The sequence below is a fragment of the Gopherus flavomarginatus genome, chromosome 1, assembly GCF_025201925.1.
Source record: "Gopherus flavomarginatus isolate rGopFla2 chromosome 1, rGopFla2.mat.asm, whole genome shotgun sequence".
Taxonomy (NCBI): domain Eukaryota; kingdom Metazoa; phylum Chordata; order Testudines; family Testudinidae; genus Gopherus; species Gopherus flavomarginatus.
The window spans coordinates 17,351,810-17,374,429 of NC_066617.1; the positions used below are offsets into that span (position 1 = coordinate 17,351,810).

A 22,620-nucleotide genomic window follows, 5' to 3' on the forward strand; every position below is an offset into this window, starting at 1 on the left:
CGTGGTGTAGACAAGCCCTCAGAGTGAAATTTTAAAGGTGTGCAAACCCATGTGGACAAAAAATATTTGCACAAACCCCTAAGAACTGAAGACATCAAGTATCTCACAGCTCCACTTTGGGGTGTCCATTGCTGGTTTCATAAAACAAACACACCCAGGAACAACACTTGGATCAGCAGGACTAATCAAGCAGATCAGTGAAACTTAAATGGGCCCAGATGAGAAGTTTATACATCCATCTTGGCAATGTCCCTTAAAGATGGGGACAACAGGCTAAAATCCCAACCCTTTAAGAGAAAGGGACAAAAATATTTGTGTGTATTAACATCAAAGCAATAGCATGACAGCTGAGATCATTGTGACAAAGCATTTTGACAAGGTTGCAAACATGACGGATTGACTGATGATGGCTGGTGGGCGGTGTTGCCTGTGGGCCTGAGAGAGAGATCAGATGCGCACTCACAATCTGAAACACAATCTGCTGGCAACAAAAGAAGCTAGCCATGAGAAGTTCCTGACCCTCCCACCAAGAGGAGGGGAATCTGCTTTTGTTTGTTGGTTGCTTCTGATTTTTAAAAAGCCTGGGACATTAGCGCCTGTGGGAACTTTCAAAGAGCTAGGCACTTGAAAGTTCCCACAGGCGCTAATGTCCCAGGCTATATACAGGTTTCTCCTATTCCCAGCTGCATAGGGAGGTGAGGAAAGTGCAGCTGCCCAAGATGTCGGCCTGGAAGGCAAAGCTCTCGTGCTGAAGTGGGGGAAATAAAGCCAGAAGATGAAAGCATTGAGCGCATCTCCCTGGATGTGGCGCAAAGGGTATGAATGTTTGGAACTTCCTGGGGAACGAGGGGAGAGCAGATGAGGATTCAAGAATCTGGTGCCCCCAACTAGACAGTTCCTACAGCGCCTCAAAGCTTTGTTACACCAGCAATGTTCATATTTAACGGGACATCACCCGATTAAAAATCATACGTCTGTCAGAAAGTGATCTCCCTGCTGCTCTTCCAGGATGGGTACACCTAAAATTATAACTGAACGGGATTAGAGGGGGAAAATACACTCTTCTCTGTTTTTTGAGGTTGATTCCACTGTACATTGGCCACCACTTTGTAGGCTATGTCTACACTATAAAGGTTAAGTCGACCTGTGTTAGGTTGACTTACAGCCACCACATTAATTACTGCAGTGGCTGACGTCCTCACCAGAGTGCTTCCACCAACTAAGGAGAGGCAGTGTGGCGGGGCTAAGAGCAAGGGCTGTCAGCTCCAAGCACTGGGAGCCCAGCTGGTCTCACATCTGTCTTTCAGCCAGGAGCTGCAGTGACGACGACACCCTTCCAGTGGGGAGATCCGCATTGGGATCCGCCAGTCAGCTGCCATGCTCCCAGCGGGGAGCAGGGACCCCAGAGGGCAGCAGGGCTCGCAGCAGGGAGCCCTTGCAGCAGCCCAAGCTGGGAGCCTGGTTGGCAGCTGGCTTGGAACAGAGACCAGGCAGCAGCCCAGGGCCTGGCTTTGGAGCCATGGAATTGACAAGAATGACAGCCAACAGCCGAAGTAACAAACACTATGTCTACACAGACACTGCATCGGCCTAACTGCACAAACATAAGCCCTATGTCTCTTGTGGAGGTGGTTTCATTATGTCGGCCTAGCAGGGGAGTTACGTAGGCAGGAGTGTGAAGCATCAGAGGGGAAGCCATGTTAGTCTGTATCCACAAAAACAACAAGGAGTCCAGTGGCACCTTAAAGACTAACAGATTTATTTGGGCATATGCTTTCGTGGGTAAAAAACGAAAGCTTATGCCCAAATAAATCTGTTAGTCTTTACGGTGCCACTGGATTCCTTGTTTTTATTGACAGGAAGAGCATTTCACTGTGTACACCTCCACTGTTCTGTCAACAAAAACTGTGTAGTGTAGAGAAGACCTAAATGTTTCACTTATATTGTCAGTTAGTCAGTTTTTCTCCCTCCTTTTGCAGTGTGAAGGACAAACTATTCCCCTAAGAAAGTGTGATTGTAACACCACAGAACTGGCAGGAGGGGCTGGAGGGTGGGACTCAGAGGCAGATGTAGAACGTGAAAGTACTTTTAACTGATTTATTTGAAATGGATCGGACTTCACGGTGGTATCCCTTTGAGAACTGGCGAATACGCTGAAACAACACGGAGAGGAACTCAGTCACTTCTGGCTCTCCTGGTTTGTTCCAACTAAGCCCCCAGACCCCACCCAACAGGCCTCTAGGGAAATAAATCTCCCTTGTTCTAGCACAAACCAACAATATTTTAAGCCATTCCACCCTCATTTTGTTAGAAGCACAGAATGAGGCAGTCCAGGAGCCACGTTCTGGACTGGAACCCGCAGGTCAAAAATGTGGTGAGTGAGCGGGAGCCATCTACGGCACGCTCCCCTTCCAGTGAGCGTCTTACCTTACTCTGCTTTCGGTCCAGGTAGAACTGGTGCTGGCTAATGGCCATAGCCCAAATGGATTTGATCAATGCAGGACAGGCGTACCACGTGTGCACGGCAATGCCACTGTGCCCAAACGTTCTCCTGGTCACAGAAGCCCTAGACAAGAGGATAGAATGAGCTGTGTTTATGCCAGGGTCTCCTCTGACTCTAAACGGAGAAGGAGAAAAATGATCAAACAGCAGGCTGGGCTGCAGAATAAAACCAAGGACTGTGCCGAAAAAGCTGCTCCCCTTATTATTCTGGGCTAAGGGAAAATCACAGAAGGGAAATGATGGCCACCTACAGTCACTGAGCCTTCATTTTACGTTACACATCGACTTGCAAGCTGCAAAAGCTGAAAAGCACTAATAGCGATTACAACAATATCTCAGGGGTAATATGGCCTAGTGGACAGAGTTTGGATTGGAGTCAGGACTCCTGGGTTCTCTTCCAAGCTCTGCTTTTGATGCACTGCACATCCTTAGGAAGTCACTAAGTCCAAGGCTTTTACAAGGATGCATCTCCATCTTCCCTGGACGTAAGATTTGGATCAAGCCACTAGTGTATGAAGTCCAGCACCCTCCCTGACAAAAAACCCTACTTGTTCAGGTAAAGGGGCCCCCTTACCTGACACTGGCTGGGTGCAGTGGGGGAGGCCAGTATTTCCTCCCTTGGTATGCTGCTGTTAATTGATGTATCTCGTTAGACTGACCTCACACTTGGTAAAGCAACCCTCAACCTTTCATGTATTTATACCTGCTCCTGTATTTTTCACTTCATGCATCGTATGCAGTGGGTTCTAGCCCACAAAAGCTTATGCCCAAATAAATTTGTTAGTCTCTAGGGTGCCTCAAGGACTCCTCGTTGTTTTAGGATAACACAGAAACCTGATACTAATTATCATGGACTTTTGCCTATGGTGTGCGGCTGGGCAATGAAGAGTGGTAGCGAGGTGGTGCAGTAGTGGGAGGTGACAATGCACAGTGCAGGGAGTGGTGAGGTGGTATAGCCGTGCTACACATGGGGTAGTGAAGTGTGCAGGAGCGGGGAGGGCGTGCAGTTGTGCAATGGACAAGTGTGAGCAAGGGGACTTTTCTCTGATGCCCAGAGGTGATACAATTCTTTGCTGAAGCACAGGTTCCCCCACACACATTCTGACTCCCACTCTTCCATCGTCTCTTGGCTATAGCTTTAACTGGCTCTTCAGCATCCTTACTTTCACTTCCAATTAAATCTGTTGGTGTTCGAGTGCTCCTGATTTCATTTCTTTTTGTGTAAGTGGGAGCTTGAGAAATTGGCACAGAAAAAAAAAAGTCAAATTGCAAAGGGAAATTGAAACTAAGCTAAGAACAATTACAGAAAAACAACAACCCCCAAATCCCAAACTCTGCGGATCCAGAACTGAAACTGCCACCCCAGGCTTGGCTTTGGAGAGCACAGCAACTGTTGTGTCTGGGGCCATTTCAGCTACACACTTTTATTACAGAACCAAATCAGAAGCATTAAACAATGCGGGATTAAACGTTTTCCAACTAAATGTGCAGATGAAAAGGCACATGATCGCTGTTAAGAACCCAGTGAAAGGTAATGGGGGGAAGAGGGGTGGAAGACATGAACCAGGAACCAGGTGAAAGGTTGTGACTATTGGTATCATGTTTCGGTGTTATCCTATATTCCAGTGTTCTCAGCCTTTTCCATACTGCCACCGCTTCCCCCACCTCCTGCACAGAGCCAGGAGCTAGCTGGAAATGCCCTCCCACTTAGCAGTGCGGTCACAACTTCTCCCACCAGTTCACGATTACCTGGGAGTTGAAACATCCAGAGTTGAGAGCCCCTCCTCTATTGTTAGTAGCTTTATATTTAAGCTCCTTGGCCCAGACACACTGGCACACTCCAGAGGCTTTGTGCTGGTCTAGTAATGCAAAGCAGCCACAGCGCACTGTGAATTGAGCCCCTTATATACCCAGGGCCTAGGGCCCAGTTCAGCACGTACTTAAGCGTGTGCCTAACTAAGCACTGAGTTGTTCTACTGAGGTCAGATTTAATTATTTGCTTTGACCTCTTGTAAATGTCTTCCTCAGATGATTCTCCTAATCTCTCCCTCCTCTTACTGTAGAGAATAACAGCTTACATTTCTGTAGTGACTTTCATCCAAGGATCTCAAAGCACTCTAGAATTATGAATGAACTAATCCTTTCAATGCTTCTCTTCTTCCCCAATAAATATTATTAGCCCCAATCAACAGATGAGGAAACTGAGGCTATGTCTACACGACAGCCAGATCTTTGCACCAGGGGTCAATTTAGCAGGTCTGGTGAAGACATGCCAAATCGACCACAGATCACTCTGGTCGACTCTGGTTCTCCACCTTGAATGAGAAGAATAAGGTAAATTGATGAGAGAGTATCTCCCATTGACCCAGCACAGTGTAGACACTGCAGTAAATCAACCAAAGCTACACTGACTTCAGTTACTTTACTCACATACCTGGAGTGAAGTAACTGAGGTTGCCTTACTGTGCTAGTGTAGACATAGCCTGGGACCCAGTTACATGACTTGCCCAAAGGAGGAGGTCAGTTGCAGAACAAGGACTAGAACTCATGCCTTCTGACTATCAGTCTTGTGCATTAACCACTCACCCACACACACCCCTCCTTCCTCACTAAGCTGCTTCTGAGTGTGGGTAAGCTGACTCAGACTCTGGTTCGGCTTGACTCAAAAGGAATGCTGAGAGTGCACTGTTCTGGCTATATCCCCACCCCCACTGGCTACGCAACTTAGCATGAAAAAGTCACCCCACCCCACTCCCCCAGCCAGACTAGAATCTGAAATATGTTCCTTCGGGATCCAGGACTCCCAGTTGACAGTGCAATGTGGGCTACTGTTTTACACCAGAAGCGGCAGTTTGATACAAGGCATTAGAATTAAACCTGTGCAGTCTGTCTTTTATATTCAACATGCTTCACAGTGAAAAATGAACAGAGTAAAAATCATTTGCACAATATAGTGCCTAGTCCACATGGAATACAGGACATGGCATTTATGCAGTTCAATAAAGGAAAAAGAATGGGGAGGTTTTCCATGTCAGGGATCCAAACCATCTAAATTCAGATTGCAAGCAGTTTGGGATAGGAGCGGTTCGACTGTGCACAGATACAATGGGTGACCATATTTTCCTGCATGCTGTTGAGTTGCAAATTTAATATTGTCTTCATGTCTCGTAACTACTTGCCTTCCTTTCTGGATTGTTCTTTTAGTAACTCTGATTAGTCCCAACTTAAATGACACAATCTGCCTTAGGGTCTGGAGTGTCTGTGGGTCTTTGATTTGTTTGCGGTATGGGTAAGGTGATCAGACAGCAAGTGTGAAAAATCGGGACAGGGGGTGGGGGGTAATAGAAGCCTATAGAAGAAAAAGCCCCAAATATTGGGATTGTCCCTATCTGGTCACCCTAGGTATGGGCTTCCGCAGGACTCACTGCTGACCAAGGGTCTGACTGGGTAAGGGAATGTAGGGCTCCTAAGCACGTGCCTAACTTTAAACACATTCATAGCTCTGTTGCCTTCAATGGGACTACCCAGGTGCCTAAAGTTAGGCACGTGCTTAAGTACCTAGCTGAACTGGGGCCAGGAACAGGACCAATGGGACAGGACAGTCTGATTTACACACGGTTTTTGTACTGCTTTAACAAATGCACAGAAACAAGCCATACTGCTATAAGCCCCTTTATAAGGGTGGGTGGCTGTACAGATACCTTTGGCACAAAAACTGTATGTAGAGTAGCCCTAAGGGAAATACATCAGAGCTGCCCACCCCTCTAGCTAAGAGCCGGTTGCCTCCGATCCGGAACCATTATTACCCCAAGTGACAGATACAGCACTTTCCTGCAAAATCTTTGGGAGATCTCACTGTATTGCTTATGTCAGTGGTCCCCAACCTTTTCCAGGTGGCGGGCGCCAGATGACGAGCCACCGAGGACCTCATGATGATGCCGCTTTTCGGTGGCATTTCGGTGGATGCTTGTCTGCCGGCCAGTACGCGGGCGCACATAGACGCCCCAGCGGGCACCATGGCACCCGCGGACACCGCATTGGGGACCACTGGCTTATGTTGCAGCATTGTGAGCCAGGGATTGTATATCACTCAATTGCGGAGGGTGACCACAGCTCCTCCAGGAATTGAGAACAGTCGGGGGGGTGATTAAGCAATTTCACAGAGGTTGTGAACAACAGCCAAAGAAAGGAATTTTGGATCAACAACCTGAGTTGAAACTGACTCAGGGCCTGTGTTTTGATCCAGCAAATGGACAGGACCTTCTGTCCAAGGGAGGAACCCCAATCCTGGGAAGGGTCGGAAGGCTTTGGCCTACTGAGTCCCCATAAGACTGCCAGGTGACCTCTGGTCAGCGTTTAGCAGGCATGCATACTTCTCTTGGTTTTTGTTTCCTCTGTAATCTTTCATCTTAAGAATCAATGTGTTTGCTTAGGAAGGGCTGAGTGATAACAATCATGCTGTTCACAGCATTCAAAGAGAAAGTGAAGCACAGACACTGGCCTGCTTAGGCAGTCTGGCTTGCTGGGAATACCATCATGTAGGAACTGTGCAGCCTGGAAAAACCCCTGGTCAGGAGGGGGAGACATAGGTCTCTGCCCAAGAGAGTTAATGGCTGGGAGCCTGAAAGTGGGTGCCCTTGGTGGACCACGGAGGTGGAATACAGGTGCAGTTGCCATTAACTGTGACCCCCCCCCAAACCACATAGGTGGCACAACAGACAGTGATCTTTGTTGTAACATGAACTAGGATTGCAGGCTAACGAGTTGCAAAACATGTTACAGGGCAGCACCTAAAATAAATCTGAGCTGGAAAGACAGGACCAGATTCTTCTACCCTGGCTCTTGCTGAGTAATACCTTGCTTTGCAAGTTGATTTGAACAGAGGCTACTTGTGGAGTTGTGCTACACACAATGGGAAAGTTTCTGCTAATTTCAACGGGCTTTGGATCAGGCATAATGTGGGGCAGACTCTGACCCAGAGTGATTAACAGTGTTACAGTCATCTTAATTTGCAAGCCATCTCCCAAATTGGAGTAAGCAACGAAGAAACGTATCTCATTAAGGAAACCAGGCTTAGATCCAGCTCTCACTTCTACCTGCATTCCCTTACTCCGGAGTCACACGGGGGTACTCCCGTCCTCAATATGCCCCTCAGTCTCTGAAGTGTAAGTACACCGAGATCCTCACATTAGCACATTGTACTGCTAGCAAGATTCTCAAAGGCATAACTGAGATCTGCAGATAACTAACTTTTGCGAGCAATTTGCAGGACGGAGTTAGCTCAGCAGCAGATTGGAAGAAAAGAAAAAAACAGACCGTAGGGGTAAACTATGGGATAGTCTATCGCCCTACATGCGAAGCACATGCTGGAAACTGACAGCAATCGTCAGCCATAAAAATCGCATCCACTGACATTCACCGCCACAACCAACCCAGCACATAGCTCTGCGGCCCGGACTCGGATTTCATTCAGTTCCCCCTAGAACCGTTGCTGGCCACTCCACAGATAGAACGAGCCGCTCCCCTCCCTCCCGTGCGAACGGGCACGACTCCGGATTACACCCAGCACGCGTGGAAACCCGCCTCAGGAAGGCTGGATGGCGCTGGCCGGCTTACCTGCGTGGGTCGTGAACTTCCACGGAAAACTTCTTCTCTCGGAAGTACAGGTTCTCTAGCTGCCTCCATTGGAAGATCTGCCGGGAAAAGGACTCGGGTGAAACGCAGAGCTCATTGCAGCGCCGCGGTAACTCCCTTAGCCAGCCGGCAGCTCCTGCGCTGCTTTGTCGGCTCGCTCCTCGCTCCAAGAGGGGCAAAGCTGCAATCTGTAGCCAGGCAGGGCGCTGCGTGGGTGCGGGTTTCCCTGCCCCCCCCCCCTTTGTTCGCTTTGCACAACCCCCGCCCCGCGCTGCCGCGGGAGCAAGCAGCAGCCAGCGGCGAGTAGTGCTGGACTGCGCTTCCTCCCGCTCCCAGTGCTGAAACGGGCCGGCGCTCAGCCCCCCCGGGACGGCACTTCCTGCCCGCCAGTGCGCGCTGGCCCCTGACTCAGGGCTTGGAGCCGGTCAACCAGCCCCTCTGCATAGGGCGGGGGCGGCTGGGGTGACCCTAATGCAGGGCAGGCAGCTGGAGCTCGCAGCGTAGGCTGGGCTGGCTGCAGACAAAGCAGCCAAGGGCCCTCGCTCTTGGAGCGGCTACGTGCCAGCAAAGTTACAGCCACATGCTCGGCGGGAGGGACAGGCCGGGGCAGCCGCATGGCTCCTACCACACCACGGCTTCCCCCCCTCCCCACTGCAGCGAAAGCCGCTACAGTGCTAGGCCTGGGCAGGGCCAGGGAGGGTCTCTCGGCCCTGAAGGGGAAAGCACAACAGGGAGAGCAAAGAAGGAATCATCGAGGAGCTACATTCCTTCAGCATCAAGACATCCCAGCGGGCTCTGCAGAAATCCTAGCTCACTCTCTCTCTCTCTTTTTTAACACGGCTAAATAAGATAGAAACCCACAAAAGCCACCAAAAGAAAAGCAGGGGCCTTTCCTTTCATCTGCAAAGAATGGCATGCGTTGTAGCATAGCATGCAGCACTACAGCTTGCCATGCTTTCACAGGGAAGAGATTTAAAGGAGCCCAGGTGATATTTTGTTGGCCAGATCCCCAGCGAATATAAATTGCCTGACTGAAGTCACCAGCTGAGGGTTTAGAGATGAGCTTGTATTTCTAGACGAGCTTTCATCTGTGATTAACTCCCAGCTTTTACAAACAGGAACTAAGCCTCACAATTTATTGTTTACGTGTATTATGGTAGTAGGGTGACCAGATAGCATGTGTGAAAAATCAGGACAGGGGATGGGGGATAATTGATGCCTATATAAGACAGAGCCCCAAATATCAGGGCTGTCCCTATAAAATCAAGACATCTGGTCACCCTATATGGTAGTCCCCATTGTGCTAGGCGCTGTACAAATACAGAATGACACAGGCCCTACCCCTAAAGAGTTACAATATACATGGACAAGACAGACAAAAGACAGAAGAGAAGGACAGAACATACAGCAGAAAGAACAATACAATGACTGCAAATGTCATGATGTTTCCAAGGCATCCTCTGATCATGATTATTACAACCATCTTACGAAGAGGTTCATTGACTTGCCTGAGGTCAACATACTGAGCCAGTGACAGCACCAAGAATAAAACCGAGTTCTGGACACTCAGGCTACTTGTTCAAGCCACTAAACAACACTCTTTCTCCCATTTGATTGAGAAAAGGCAGCAGTCACCCGCAACATGAATGGGTATCTTGGATTCCTTCATCTCTTTCGCCAGTTTATCATGGACAAATTGCAAGGCAGCAAGCCCTGCAATGGTTACGTATCTGCCGCTGAACAGAAGCGCCAGATCCCACTCTGTCTAAGCAAACGCTCATAATAAAAGCAGCTTCAGCTGAATTCCTATCTTAAGGAAGAAGCAGTAGCTTGTTACTTTGAGATAAAGCAAAATCACCCACCCCTCAATATCCAAGTTACAAAGATAACTCAGGTTTCAGTTAAACAGAAAATGTGCTTTCATCTTCATTGACTGATCAGCCACAGAGGAGGAGGAAAGTGGAGATCTAAAAACTAAAGCTATCTACAGCATAGATACAAGTATTCTCCCCTCTCACTACTGCAGTGGCGCTGGAATTCAAAACCCGCCAGATGTTTGTGTTGTGAAAGTTTCCAATTAAGAGATCTTTTTTTAATACGGTGGGTGTAGAGAAGGAGGTGGAGGGTGGAGATCACACGCCAGCACCTCCTGACCCCTTGGCAGACAATCACCCTCTCCAGATAAAACTCCAGATGCCTGGAATAGCTGCTGAGGACTTGTCTCACTTTCAGTGCAGCAAAAGCTGCTAAGTTACATTGCACTCTGCAGTTGTCCCCATGATCCAGCTGAGGCTGGCAAAATAATAATAATAAAACAACCCCAAAAGCAAAACCCAGCAGTGCAACATTATCATTATGGAACTGATTTGCTTCCCAGGTGGAAAAATTAATCTCTACACAGAAATGAACTTGCCGCTTCTGAGACATTTTCCTCTTATTAAAATAACCCAGAAATAACATGGGTGCATGGAAGCATCCATGACTTTACGCAGAGGGGAAAGATGGCCTTATGGTGAAAGCACTGGGAGTCAGGTGATCTGAGTTCAGTTCCCCGCTCTGCCAAGGGCTTCTTATGTGACCTCAGTCAAGTCACATAAGAGGCAGATTTCCAAACTCACCAATGGTAGGTAGCCTTTTGTGCCTTGGAAAATTTCCCTCAGTCTCTCTGTGCTTCCAGTTGTCTGTCTGTAAAATGGGGGTATAGTAACCCTACCCAAGTACCCATTCTCACAGGGCAAGGGAAAGGATATATTAGCAATGTTTGGGAGGCACGCACAGAGGGACACATCAATACCTGGATAAACAGAAGCTCACAGCTTTCCAGTGTTTCTCCCACTGTTGACTTATGTGGATAAACAACAGATCCTTCCCTCAGTGCAAATGGGACTTTAAAGCCTCATCTGAGTGTCTGTCAGCAACTGCTCTTTAAGTCTGTTCATATGCAGTCACAGAGCCAACCTGGCTAGAGATAGAAATGTGCATCCGATGAAATCATCCAGTCCATCCCTCTTGACCAGTGCAGAACTGTTCCCTACCACCTATTCCCTTGATGCTTTCTCCAGTCCATTATTGAACAGCTCAAGCAATGGGGCTTGAGTACATTTGCTACAGCTAAATTGCACTATACTCTCCTGTGATTCAGTCTAACCTGTACCACACCCAATCATTGCACTGTGTTTCTATTTTCTCTACTTCCTTTTGGCTGTGCACAGAAAGAGACAAGGCCAGGTCCTTAGGAGGAAGAGGATGAAAGTGATGCTACAATCTGATTTTTAGGGTCTTCTTTGTGTTAGATGCTCATTTCCTGAACTTGTACGTATTTTTCCATTGCTATGACGCTGCTCTCCTTTAAATTCCTAGATGCTATTCAGCCACCTCCCATTTAATGCTCAGTGTTGATCTGAGAGGTTTCACCCTTCCAATAGGGAATGCAATATACAAAAATCTTAATCCTCAGAACTTTCCTGTTGGCTGATCACATACCCAGCAAGAGAAACCATGTCTAATTTCTTTCTTCAACTGGACCCAATGTAATGTAACCAAGACGTTTCCTTCACTTGTTCGCCAGTTTATTATTGTTTCAAATCAATATTGGTTATTCAGTGACATACGCACAGGGTGTCATTAGCCTGACCTTTTAATGGAGAGCATAGCTTTAACCCATCAAGAGCCATTTATCATGTTGCTGTTTAAATCTTCACAGGGGAAGGAGACACAGTAAGAAACCGACCATGTGCTTGACATAATCATGCAGAAATCCAGTCATCACAGGCAGGACTATTTCTTTTTCTCAGTATGATTTTTGGGCCAAGCATAAGTGAGTGCACTGACTTCAGTTATGTGTTTGCCTGGCTTTACACTATCACAGAATTTGGTTCAGCCTTTATTTATAGGCTCGGATCCAATATTCATTGAAGTCAGTGAAAAGACTCCCATGGACATCTGTGGAAGTTGGATTGGGCCCATAGTATATTTAGCAGGCTTGTGAAACTGACAGCCTCGGAGACTGAAAACCTGCATCTATCCATAAACTAGGTACTGCTGGGATTGAGGTAGTGACACACCACCAATATAGCTCAGGAAGAGGGTCATTCTGAAATGTGAGAGGACAGATCAATTTCAATGCCCATTTAACCACAGGCATCACGCTTGAGACTGCCTGCAAGGGTGCCAATTACAGCAATGGTAATTGTGGCAGTGGTTTCTCTGATATGGACACATGTCCATTGGGAACTATGCTGGGGTCACCAGCCTGTTCCTCCTAGCACAGCACTCAGCTGCTTTCAGATGGGAACAATTTTTGGTGAGCACTGAATGTAATGAGATCATCTAGTCTTCCAATGGATACTGAAGGAGGCTCACCAAGTCTGACTTTTCAGCACAGCTGCAATTACGTGGTTAAAAGAGATAGAAAGAAAAGTGGCTACTAAAAAACACCCCCCGAAAACAAAAGAAAACAATAACCTCCCCGCAAAAATCCAAAGCAAAACAACCCTCCTCTCCAAGTATTTATCCTAGTAACCTCAGACACACATTGTGACCTCTGGCTCACTGCTCCAAGACAAGCTGAAACAAAGCAATCAGCCCCAATTTGCAAGATTGCGTGTAAATGATATTAACCTTTAAGAAGAAGTATTTGCATGGTAATAATAAATTGACATCAGGCAGCATGTGCAGTTTGAAACTGGCTAGTGCCTTATTAACGGGTCCACGCTCGGGGGTGGTGGTGGTGGTTCTGGTAAGAAGCTGGTGTTGGAAACGGTACGATGCTTTTCTGCAAAAGTTGGCAGCTTGGACAAGGAGCCGGGAGAGGGATTTCAATGTTGCACAGCACGCCATGGAGCGTTCAGGTGCAAATTAGGAGATTTTTCTCATCGGAAATTGTTCCAAGGAGCAGTCTAACTGACCAGGCACCAGATGTTTGTGACTTGCAACAAAGAGCTGCAGTCAGAGCCTTTCAGTCTCCAGCTCCTTTTGTGAGAACATTTGTGGCTTGGGCTACTCCCTAATTAAGTTGAGCCTGGTGGAGAAGAGGCCCGGCGATCTGCATCCATTTCAGCCATCTAAGTCTGAGCAAATCACTTGACTATGGGCCCGATCCTGGGCGAATCCAAGGGCGTTTTGAATGTCTCAGAAGTGGCAGGCTGGCTTTACTGCACGAAGAGAATGCTGGAAGCTCATGATACGGAAGGAAGGATGGTTTTTGTGGCTAAAGCACAGGACGGGGTGAAAAAACAGGGTCAATTCCTGGCTCTTCCACACACTTCCTGTGTGGTCATGAGCGAAACACTAAGAGCCAAGCTTTCAGGAGTTTGGGCCCACATGGTATGACAGACAGCATGTGAGTCTGCTGAACATGTCCACACAATTCATCATGACGGTGCATGCAACATAATTGCGCACGCACACACACAGAGACAGAGTTATAGTTGCTGTGCATGCAATTGTGCATCCAGTTTTCTGAAAATCTGGCTCTCTGTGCTTCTGATTCCGCATCTACATACTAGGGAGAATGCCTCCTTCCCAGGACTGTCATGAGGCTGAATTAGTTAGGGCTCAATGCTTGCTCTGCTCGGTTTCCTTTGTGCCACTCAGAATGGGAGAGGTGTAGAGACATCATCTGGCTCCAATGCCTCCCTCCCTGCAGACCCCAGTAGAGGCGGTGGCAGACCTATTATGTGGAGCCCCATGGACTCTGACAACCCCCAGCCAGATTATGGTCCCGAGGGAAACAGTCAGTGGACGCAGGTTAGCGCAGTCCCCCGGTTGCTTCTCCTTGAGCCCAAGACTAGACAGTGAATCAGGAGTTCCCTGACAGCCCCTTAACCCTGAGCACAGTAGAGAATCTGTACTTCACATTTGTAAAGTGCGTTGTGATTCTTTGATGGAAGACACTGTGCTCGCACGGTATTAATTATTTTGCTGTAGCGTCTATTAACTGCGGTATCGAGACTCAGTGGAGTGTGGATGGCAATGCTGTCATACCCAGTAAACGCATGGATAGAACTTCCCACCGGCTGGGAAACTCCACTTCATTCTCAGGCAGTTAGAGTCACTATCTGAAATCACAGCACTTGCGGGGAGCGATAATGCCCCCAAATGCACTGACTGCCATAACTGACTGCCTAATGCCAGGGATCCACTCCAGCTACTTCTGCACCACTCACTCGAGTCTAGCTGAAAGCGTCGATGTCTTCTAAGAGCTTTTAAAAACTGTGATGCAGAAGTATAATTCCTCCCACTGCAGGAATCCCGGGGTGAAATTTTATGGGCTATCTTGTGCAGGAGGTCAGAGCATTGGTTATCAATAGGGTCACTTCTGGCCTTAAAAATTAATGAGTGAAATCCTGGCTCCAGTGAAGTCAATGAGAGTTTGGCACCTAAATACTTGTGAGGATCTGGGCCACAGTGTTTAGCACAATGGGGCTCTGCTCCCCAATGAAGGCTCTGCGTGCTACCAAGACACCAATAGTCTTTTGATGTGACAGTGATGGGGCAGGAGTTCCAGGGGGGCCGTCAGCAATGAGAGGAGGGGTTGGATGGGGCAGCAGTCCAGGGCCAGTCAGGGGACAGGGAGCAGGGGTATGTGGATGGGGCAGGGGTCCCAGAGGGGCCATCAGGGATCGGGGGGGATGCTCTGCCCCAGGAGCTGACAGCTCCACCACCCAGAGCATTTTGCCGGCAGTGGAGCAAGTGAGCTGAGGCTGCGGGAGAGGCAGGACAGCAGAGGAGGGGCCAGGAGCTAGCTCCCAGGCCAGGAGCTGGGGGGCCGACAGGACTGGCCCATGGGCCATAGTTTGCCCATCCCTGCTCTATGGCCATCCCACCCTGAACATGCCTGATCACCTCTGATTTCAAAGGCTAAGCAGGGTCAGGCCTGGTTAGTAGGGTCAGGCCTGGTGAGTAGTTGGCGGGGAGACCTCTCTTGGGAATACTAGAGGCTGTAGCTCTGAAAATCAGGCCACGGGGACTTGTAGGCCTGTGTTTCAGGGAGAGGAGGGGCTCACAGGGAATCTACTTGGCTTTAGTGCCAAATCACAAATGCCTGTGGAGGAAATCCTACCGCAGGTCTCCACTCTAACACCAAGGCTCTGATGCCCAATGTGATGTCAAAGTGCTTTTCATCTGTATCTTACTGAGGTTGATACTATGCACCACAGAATCCTTTATGACCTGGCTATTGCATTTGTATATATGGCGACCCTTTAAGACCTGGATTCAGCAAAGCATGTGAGTATTCCCATTTACTTCAATGGGATTGCGCATATGCTTAAAGTTAATCATGTAGTTAAATGCTTCACTGGTTCAGAGCATCATAGGACAGCAATGCTCTACGCTGCGTGAATGCTGAACTCCTGGAGGACGTTATATTAACAGCTCTGGAGACTGAATCCTTGGAGACCATTTATGCACAGATCAGGGGCACAATACAGCTGGCAATGCCAGCTTCCCCAGGGCTCTAGCAATACACCCCAGACTCTGAGCAGCTTTAGGATCTATTCATGTTCTGGGTGATCTGGCTGTGCATTTATCTAGGTTAGGTCAAGGGGCTCTGGTTAGGCTGGGGTTTGCAAACACATTTTAGAGACCTTTTCCCTAGGCTAGACACAGATTAACGCACTTAACCTTGATTTAGCTGGTGGGAGGAGCCTAGGGTTAATTTTTTTAGCTAATCAAGGTGAAAGACTTGGGTGACCAATCCATTAACACATTAACTAATTTTGACCTATACTTAACTTCTTTTCCTAATCCAGACAAACCCTAAAAGAGGGGCCAAGCTTTACCTACCGCTGAATCTAAACGTGAGCGGAACCTTGTCACAGGGCTGAAAGGTTGGCTTTGCTTTTTGAACAGCTGTTCTCATGGAATTTCTGGCCAGACCAGAAGAAGAAAGTCCTGGGTCTCTCCAGACAAAAACTCATTCTCAGGAGATTTCCAGCCTAAATTGAAGAGGTCATGCCAGGAATTATTTTGACCTGGCTGCTCATAACTGAACTAAAAAAGGGCAGCCAATGACACTCTGGCTGCCATTCAAATGACACTAACCCAGAGGGATCTTCCACCTACATTTTGGTGTGTGCGAGAGGTTTAATGTGTTGAAGAGGGTGGGTCTGGGATACACCAAAAGGATAAAAAGAACAACATTGCCAGGAAAATCCGGCTTTACACCTGGTCTGTCTCCTCTCTCCAACACTGAATGTTTTCAAAATTAAAACAAGCAACGAAAAATCTGGTGCATTTTACTAGGCAAAACCTACCATAGCTTGAAAATCAGCCCATGCTATCACCAAAAAGCATAAAGATTCAGCAATGGGAAAAGAAATAAGCACATCTAAGCACCAGAAGTCAGCAGGTAGCCTTTAATAGAGTGTTAAGCGCAATTAATAATTTACTAGAGGAATGCCACTGAGACTTTGCTAGCCTTTCAAAGCCCTTTTAATGAACATGTCCCCCCCACCCCTCCATCACCAGCACACTGGAAAATTTTAATTCCTTCTTGTAATACAAAGATTTTGCAATGATCAGAAAAAACACTGCTATTCCAAGAACAGACCAATTACCCACTGAGGCCAGTATCCTGTCTCTCTGAGAAGCAGCCAGTGTTGGATGCTTTGGAGGAAAAGTACCTAACTGTGCAATATTAGGGCTTTTCTCCACTTACTGGGGGATCGATGCGCAGCAATCAATCCGCCAGGGTCAATTTAGCGGGTCTAGTGAAGACCTGCTAAATCGACTGCCAATTGCTTTCCTGTCAATGCTGGTACTCCACCAAAATGAGAAGTATAAAATAAATCGATGGGAGAATTGCGTAACTTAGGTCGATTTAGCCCCATAGTGTAGACCTGCCCCTATACAGAGTGGAGCATTTTGCGTATCCCATGCCCCTGAAGGTATAAGATAGTGTGTCTCCAGAGAAATTTCCTCCCGACCTTCAAGAGCTAGAGGTTGAAGCATGAGAGTTTACATCCCTTCCCAAACTCTTGTTTATTCTTTCAATATTCATTATGGTAAATATGGATGTTCTTTAATCCATATAAATGTCTAATTCTCTATTCAATCTTGCTTGGTTCTTGGCCTCAGTGACATGGATGAGATGACCTCTTTGAGTCCCTTCGAGCCCTATATTTCTGTGATTCTGTATCATGTGGCAATAAGTTCCACAATCTAATCAGGTTTCAGAGTGGTAGCCTTGTTAGTCTGTATCAGCAAAAACAAAAACAACGAGTAGTACTAGTGGCACATTAGAGACTAACAAATTTATTTGGGCATAAGCTTGCGTGGACTAAAACCCACTTCATCAGATGCATGGAGTGGAAAATACAGTAGGAAGAGATATAACAGTCAACTGTTATATCTTCTTAAAAGATACTAAAATACTGCTAAAAGTATACAAAATACTGAATGGTATGCGGAAGGCAGATCAGGAGCTTCTGTTTACCGTGTGTCAAAATACAAGAACTAGGGGACAGTCAATGGAACTGAAAGGTGGCAAATACTAAATAGACTGTTTTAGACCAGTAAAAACAAAAACAACAAGGAGTAATAGTGGCACCTTAGAGACTAACAAATTTATTTGGGCATGCCACTAGTACTCCTCGTTTTTGTTTTTACAGTCTAATCAGACATTGAGTGAAACGGTGTTTTATTGTATCTATTTACTATTTGCCACCTTTAGGTTCCATTGACTGTCCCCTAGTTCTTGTATTTTGACACTGGGTGAACAGAAGCTCCTGATCTGCATACCATTCAGTATTTTGTATACTTTAAGCAGTATTTTACACTTTGTGTTTGTTTATTTTGAGGGTCTGTCATTCCTTCATCACAGGAAACTCAAGTTTTACCATTTAGTCAATGAACCTACCAACTTGATAATGCTTCTCTATGCCCTAAAGCAAAGAGGATCTTTATTTGTTCTGCAGTAAAAGAGCTCTTAATTAGGCTGTTGTTCCACGCCTGTTAATACCCCATTTTCCCTCTGGATCTAGGGAAGTTCACTCTGCTGCTTGCTGTTCAAATAAGGCCAAGTGAGATCAACAGCAAGGTTGCTCCTTCTAAACAAAGGCTATTTATTGCTTACTAGGATCATACTCTCAGTACACAGGCTAGTTCTCTCTTAGGACACTGGCCAGACTTGACTATTTTGTGACACTCAGTACTACTGATTTCACATTTGCTATATGCTGCTAGGCATTAGGGACCAAATTCTGTTCTCAGTTATACTCGTGTAAATGTAGAATAAGTCTGTTGCAGTTACTCTAGATTTGCACTGGTACTACTCTCAGAATTTGACCCTCAGTTGGGAAGATCCAGTAAAATACATAGAGCTTTGTGGATACCATATGCCAGGAAATGGCAATATTTTAGCAAAATGTCTTATTGCTCAACTTCAGAGAACAGACACAACTGGAAACGCTTTTCTGGCTGTCACAAGGAGAATCTTTGTATCACTACAAACTCAGCTGGGGCTTGGGGAGTTTTCTTTGCGATATTCCACATCTCTACCTTTTATTCTGTCCTCAACATCCTCCAAAGCCTGTATCGCAACTATACTCCTTCTGGTTGAAGAAAGGTTTTGGAGCAAGGAGAAGTGGACGCATCCAGTGTTTTGTTGCCAGTAGACTATCGAGCTAATCCAGAATAGCACTATCTCCTGTTCGGCTGGAGCAAAGCTATACAAAGTCATTCCTTCAAGGCCATTCTGTTTCCAGCTAGCAGTGTCTGTTATTGGGCCATATGGAAACACTTTGCTGACTTTGTTAATCATTCACTCCTCAGCCTTTTTTGAGTTAATTGTTTGCTAAAACTATTAAAATGTATGTATTGAAGGACGCCTTTGGACTCTTAAAACAGTGGGAGCATCTCACTAGAACAACAGAGACATGCCTGTTGTTACTACAGTCACTCAAGCACGCACTATTCATTATCAGACAGCCACAGGCTACACCACTTCTGCTTGATCAAATGCTGTTGGGAGCTCTTAGAACACACTGGAGATACAGCTGACTAAACTGAACAAATGCCACTCACCAACAGGACAGTTTCCAAGTGGCACTGCGGTTACCATGCTCTTCATATTCCAACGGCTATTCAACTTCAGAAAAATGCACAAAACGAAGAACCCCTTCCTAATAACTGGTATAAGTCACCGTAGCGCCACGGACTCCAACACAGCTAGGCTAATTTATACCAGCTGAAGAACTGGCTCAAAATATTTTGCTAGTTTTATCATAAATTCAATGCCAGGGAAAAGTGCCAGCCTATTTAAATCCTGGGATGCTGGGCGGGGCCCATCAAAGCAATGAAAGACCCACTCCCTCAGAAGAGGGAGGGGCCAAAGGAGCTAAAATGGGTAACAAGAAATGAACCAGCAGGAACAGGGGTGCAACGCTGGAGACTGAAGTCTTCTGATTACACACAGAACAGGTACAGCATTGGTTTTGGAAGCGCAAGCTTCCCCAGAGCACTCTGCCTTAGCCCAGGGCTGAAAGAACAGCCTTAAGATGTGACAAGGGCGTGAACTTTCCATGTCCGTTGTGCCCTTGCCCTCTCTGCTGGAAATGCAGACAAGGGTACCAATTAGGGGTAAAAGCAGTGAGGATGGTTGTGATGTAAACACGAGTCAATCAGGAACTGTCTGAGATCACCACATTCATTTCATGCAGATCACTCAACAGTCATCAGGTAAGGATTTTCATTCCTCGCAGACCAGATCTGCATTTGCCCATGTCATTGGGAAGAGACCAGGAACTGGGGCTTTGCCAGGAGTGGTGGAAGTGCCCTAAAAGTGGGCGGACCACAGGCACCCGAATTGTGGCCCCGCCCCCATGCCATGCACCCTCAAGTCCCCGCCCCACCCCTTCTCTCTGAACCCCCACCCTTATGTCGCACATTCCCCCCGAAGCCCCACCCTTGCACTGCCCCTTCTCCCCAAGGCTCCTCCCTCGCACCACCCCTTCTCCAAAGACCCTGCCCACATACCCCCTCTTCCCCTGAGGCCCCACCCCTGGCTCGCTCCTCTAGGTCCCCTCCCCCTACCACTCACCCATACTTGTTCTGGAGCTCCTGGGCACTGCCGGTGCTTAATTTGTACCAGGGCTTGCCAGGGCTGAGCCCCGGCACCTCTGGGCTTGGCAGCTCATAGCCCCGGCACCTCTGGGCTTGGCAGCTCATAGCCCCGGCACCGCTGGGCTTGCCACGTCAGTTATGAAAGTAAAAACATGGCTTGAGCCCCAGCACTTCTTTCATTACAAATGAAGCACAGCCCATTGCCAACCCTCCAGGCCAACTACTTACTCCAAATGTAAGTCAGAAAAACAGAGCGGGGTGGGAGGAAGGAGATTCAGAGTGAATGCTAGTTTAACTGCACTTTGGCATTTCCAGTGATTCAAAGCATAAGCGGGAGGGGTTTAAAAGCATAGCCACATAGTCGTATACAGCTCCACAGGGCACTAAGAGCTGTGTTCCTATTTAATATCCCCGCACCCCCACAATCCATCTGATACTCTGGGCCAGAGACTGAGCTCTGTTGCAACCCCAGTGATGTCAAAGGAGTCACTCCAGATTTAAAATGGTGCATATGAGATCATCCTCTGCATAACTTCGCCTCTCTGACCTCATCAGACCTGCTGACAAACCTAGTTAGGATTCCACAGACATATCGCCGACTTACTCCAGCCATTCACTAAAAAGTTGGTTTTGACTGAATGCTAATGGACTCTCGTGAGATAGGCTCAGCTAGCCAGTGTGGATTACAGTTCTACTTGCGCACACAATAAGCATGGAAAACTATCTCGGATGACATAATAGGAAAACATTACAATCTCTCTTATAAGACAAGCAAGGTTTTTATATGCATTTAATAGACATTTCTTGGTTTCAGCTGGTTCCTCGCCACAATTTTCTGCCTGTGCATTCTCCAGAGAGATTTTTTTTTCCATTGTAATTTTTCAATTTGTTCTTGGTCTTGGTATCACAGAGAAACTGAATAAGATCAAAAAAGCCATAAGATGCAGCCTTCCCTTCCTACATACTTTGCTTAACATTTACAGCTTCTCTGCAAAAAGTTCTACAAAGTGTTTCCCCCACTCCTCCTTCACTTGGAAAGCTTGAGTCAACTTCTGCTGGCACGGAGAGGTGAATCAGATACCACAAGAGACTCCCAGATGCCATGGTGATGGGTGCAACGTAAAAACCTAACTAGGCAGAACAAAAATTGTGCCACATTGAATCAATAGGGGTTGCTCTAACCAGAGAAGTTTTCTGGCTTGGACCTTTTACTGTGCCAGGGAAAGAGAGCTTTAAATAGCATTTGGGGATCCACAATGCATCCTCGGCCCACCTAACCATGCCTTCCTTCTGCCACGCTGCTCGTATTAGGGGCAACAATAGCTGTTTGCATTCCCCCCAGTGGATGGGGTTTGCAAGCACTTTGCAACTCAGCAGCACTGATTCAGACAGGCTTTACACCGGGTTACGCTCTGGGTAGGGTGACCAGATGTCCCGATTTTATAGGGACTGTCTCAATATTTGGGTCTTTGTCTTATATAGGTGCCTATTACCCCCCGATTTTTCACACTTGCTCTCTGGTCACCCTAATTCTGGGTTACGCCTGACAGACTCCACTGAGCAATCATCTAGGCTGCCCATTCCAGACCCCAAGATATGTGATCACTCCCACTACGTCACAGAACTTCCCCCTCATGTTTCTAAGTCAGGCGGTATTACTGTCATTGTCATCATGGATTTCACACAACACACAAAACTGCCCATTTGCCAAAGTAAAAACAACAATCTAAGCAAAAGCAAAGCTGTCATAAACAGATAGCTAAGGGTTAATGTTCTTTTACCTGTAAAGGGTTAACAAAAAGTGACCTGAAACACCTGACCAGAGGACCAATCAGGAAACAAGACTTTTTTAAAATCTGGGTGGAGGGAAGTTTTGGGTGTGAGTCCTTTGTTCTTGGTCTGTTCTCTCTCTCGGCTCTGAGAGTGATCTCTCTATCTCCAGGCTTTCTAATCTTCTGTTTCCAAGTTGTAAGTACAAGGATAGTAAGACAATAGGTTTATATTGTTTTTTTGTATTTACATGTGTGTAGTTGCTGGAATGTTTTAAATTGTATTCTTTTTGAATAAGGCTGTTTATTCATTTTTTCTTTTAAGCAATTGACCCTGTATATTGTCACCTTGATACAGAGACCATTTCTATGTCTTTTTCTTTCTTTTTATATAAAGTTTTGCTTTTGAAGACCTGTTTGTTTCCCCCCCCCTTGTTAAGGCTTGAGGGAATTGAGTCTGTACTTAACAGAAATAGAGAAGAGGGGGGGAAGGGTGGAATCCTTTTGTTTAGATTCACGGAGCTTGAATCTGTATATCTCTCCAGGAACCCAGGGAGGGAACACCTGGAGGGGAGGAGGGGGAAGGGAAATGGTTTATTCCCCTTTGTTGTGAGACTCAAGGAATCTGAGTCTTGGGGTCCCCCAGGGA

General features: G+C 46.9%; 1 protein-coding gene across 7 annotated transcripts in view; it reads right to left on the reverse strand.

Moving 5' to 3' along the window:
- Positions 1-22,620, reverse strand: part of FRMD4A (FERM domain containing 4A) — a 554,591-nt gene that overhangs the window by 43,309 nt on the left and 488,662 nt on the right. For all 7 annotated transcript variants that reach the window (XM_050936795.1, XM_050936796.1, XM_050936793.1 and 4 more), the window contains 2 exons: positions 8,119-8,195; positions 2,428-2,566 (listed from right to left, as the gene is read on the reverse strand). In XM_050936795.1, the coding sequence (XP_050792752.1) occupies positions 2,428-2,566; positions 8,119-8,195 (216 nt within the window). The remainder of the gene's footprint in view (positions 1-2,427; positions 2,567-8,118; positions 8,196-22,620) is intronic.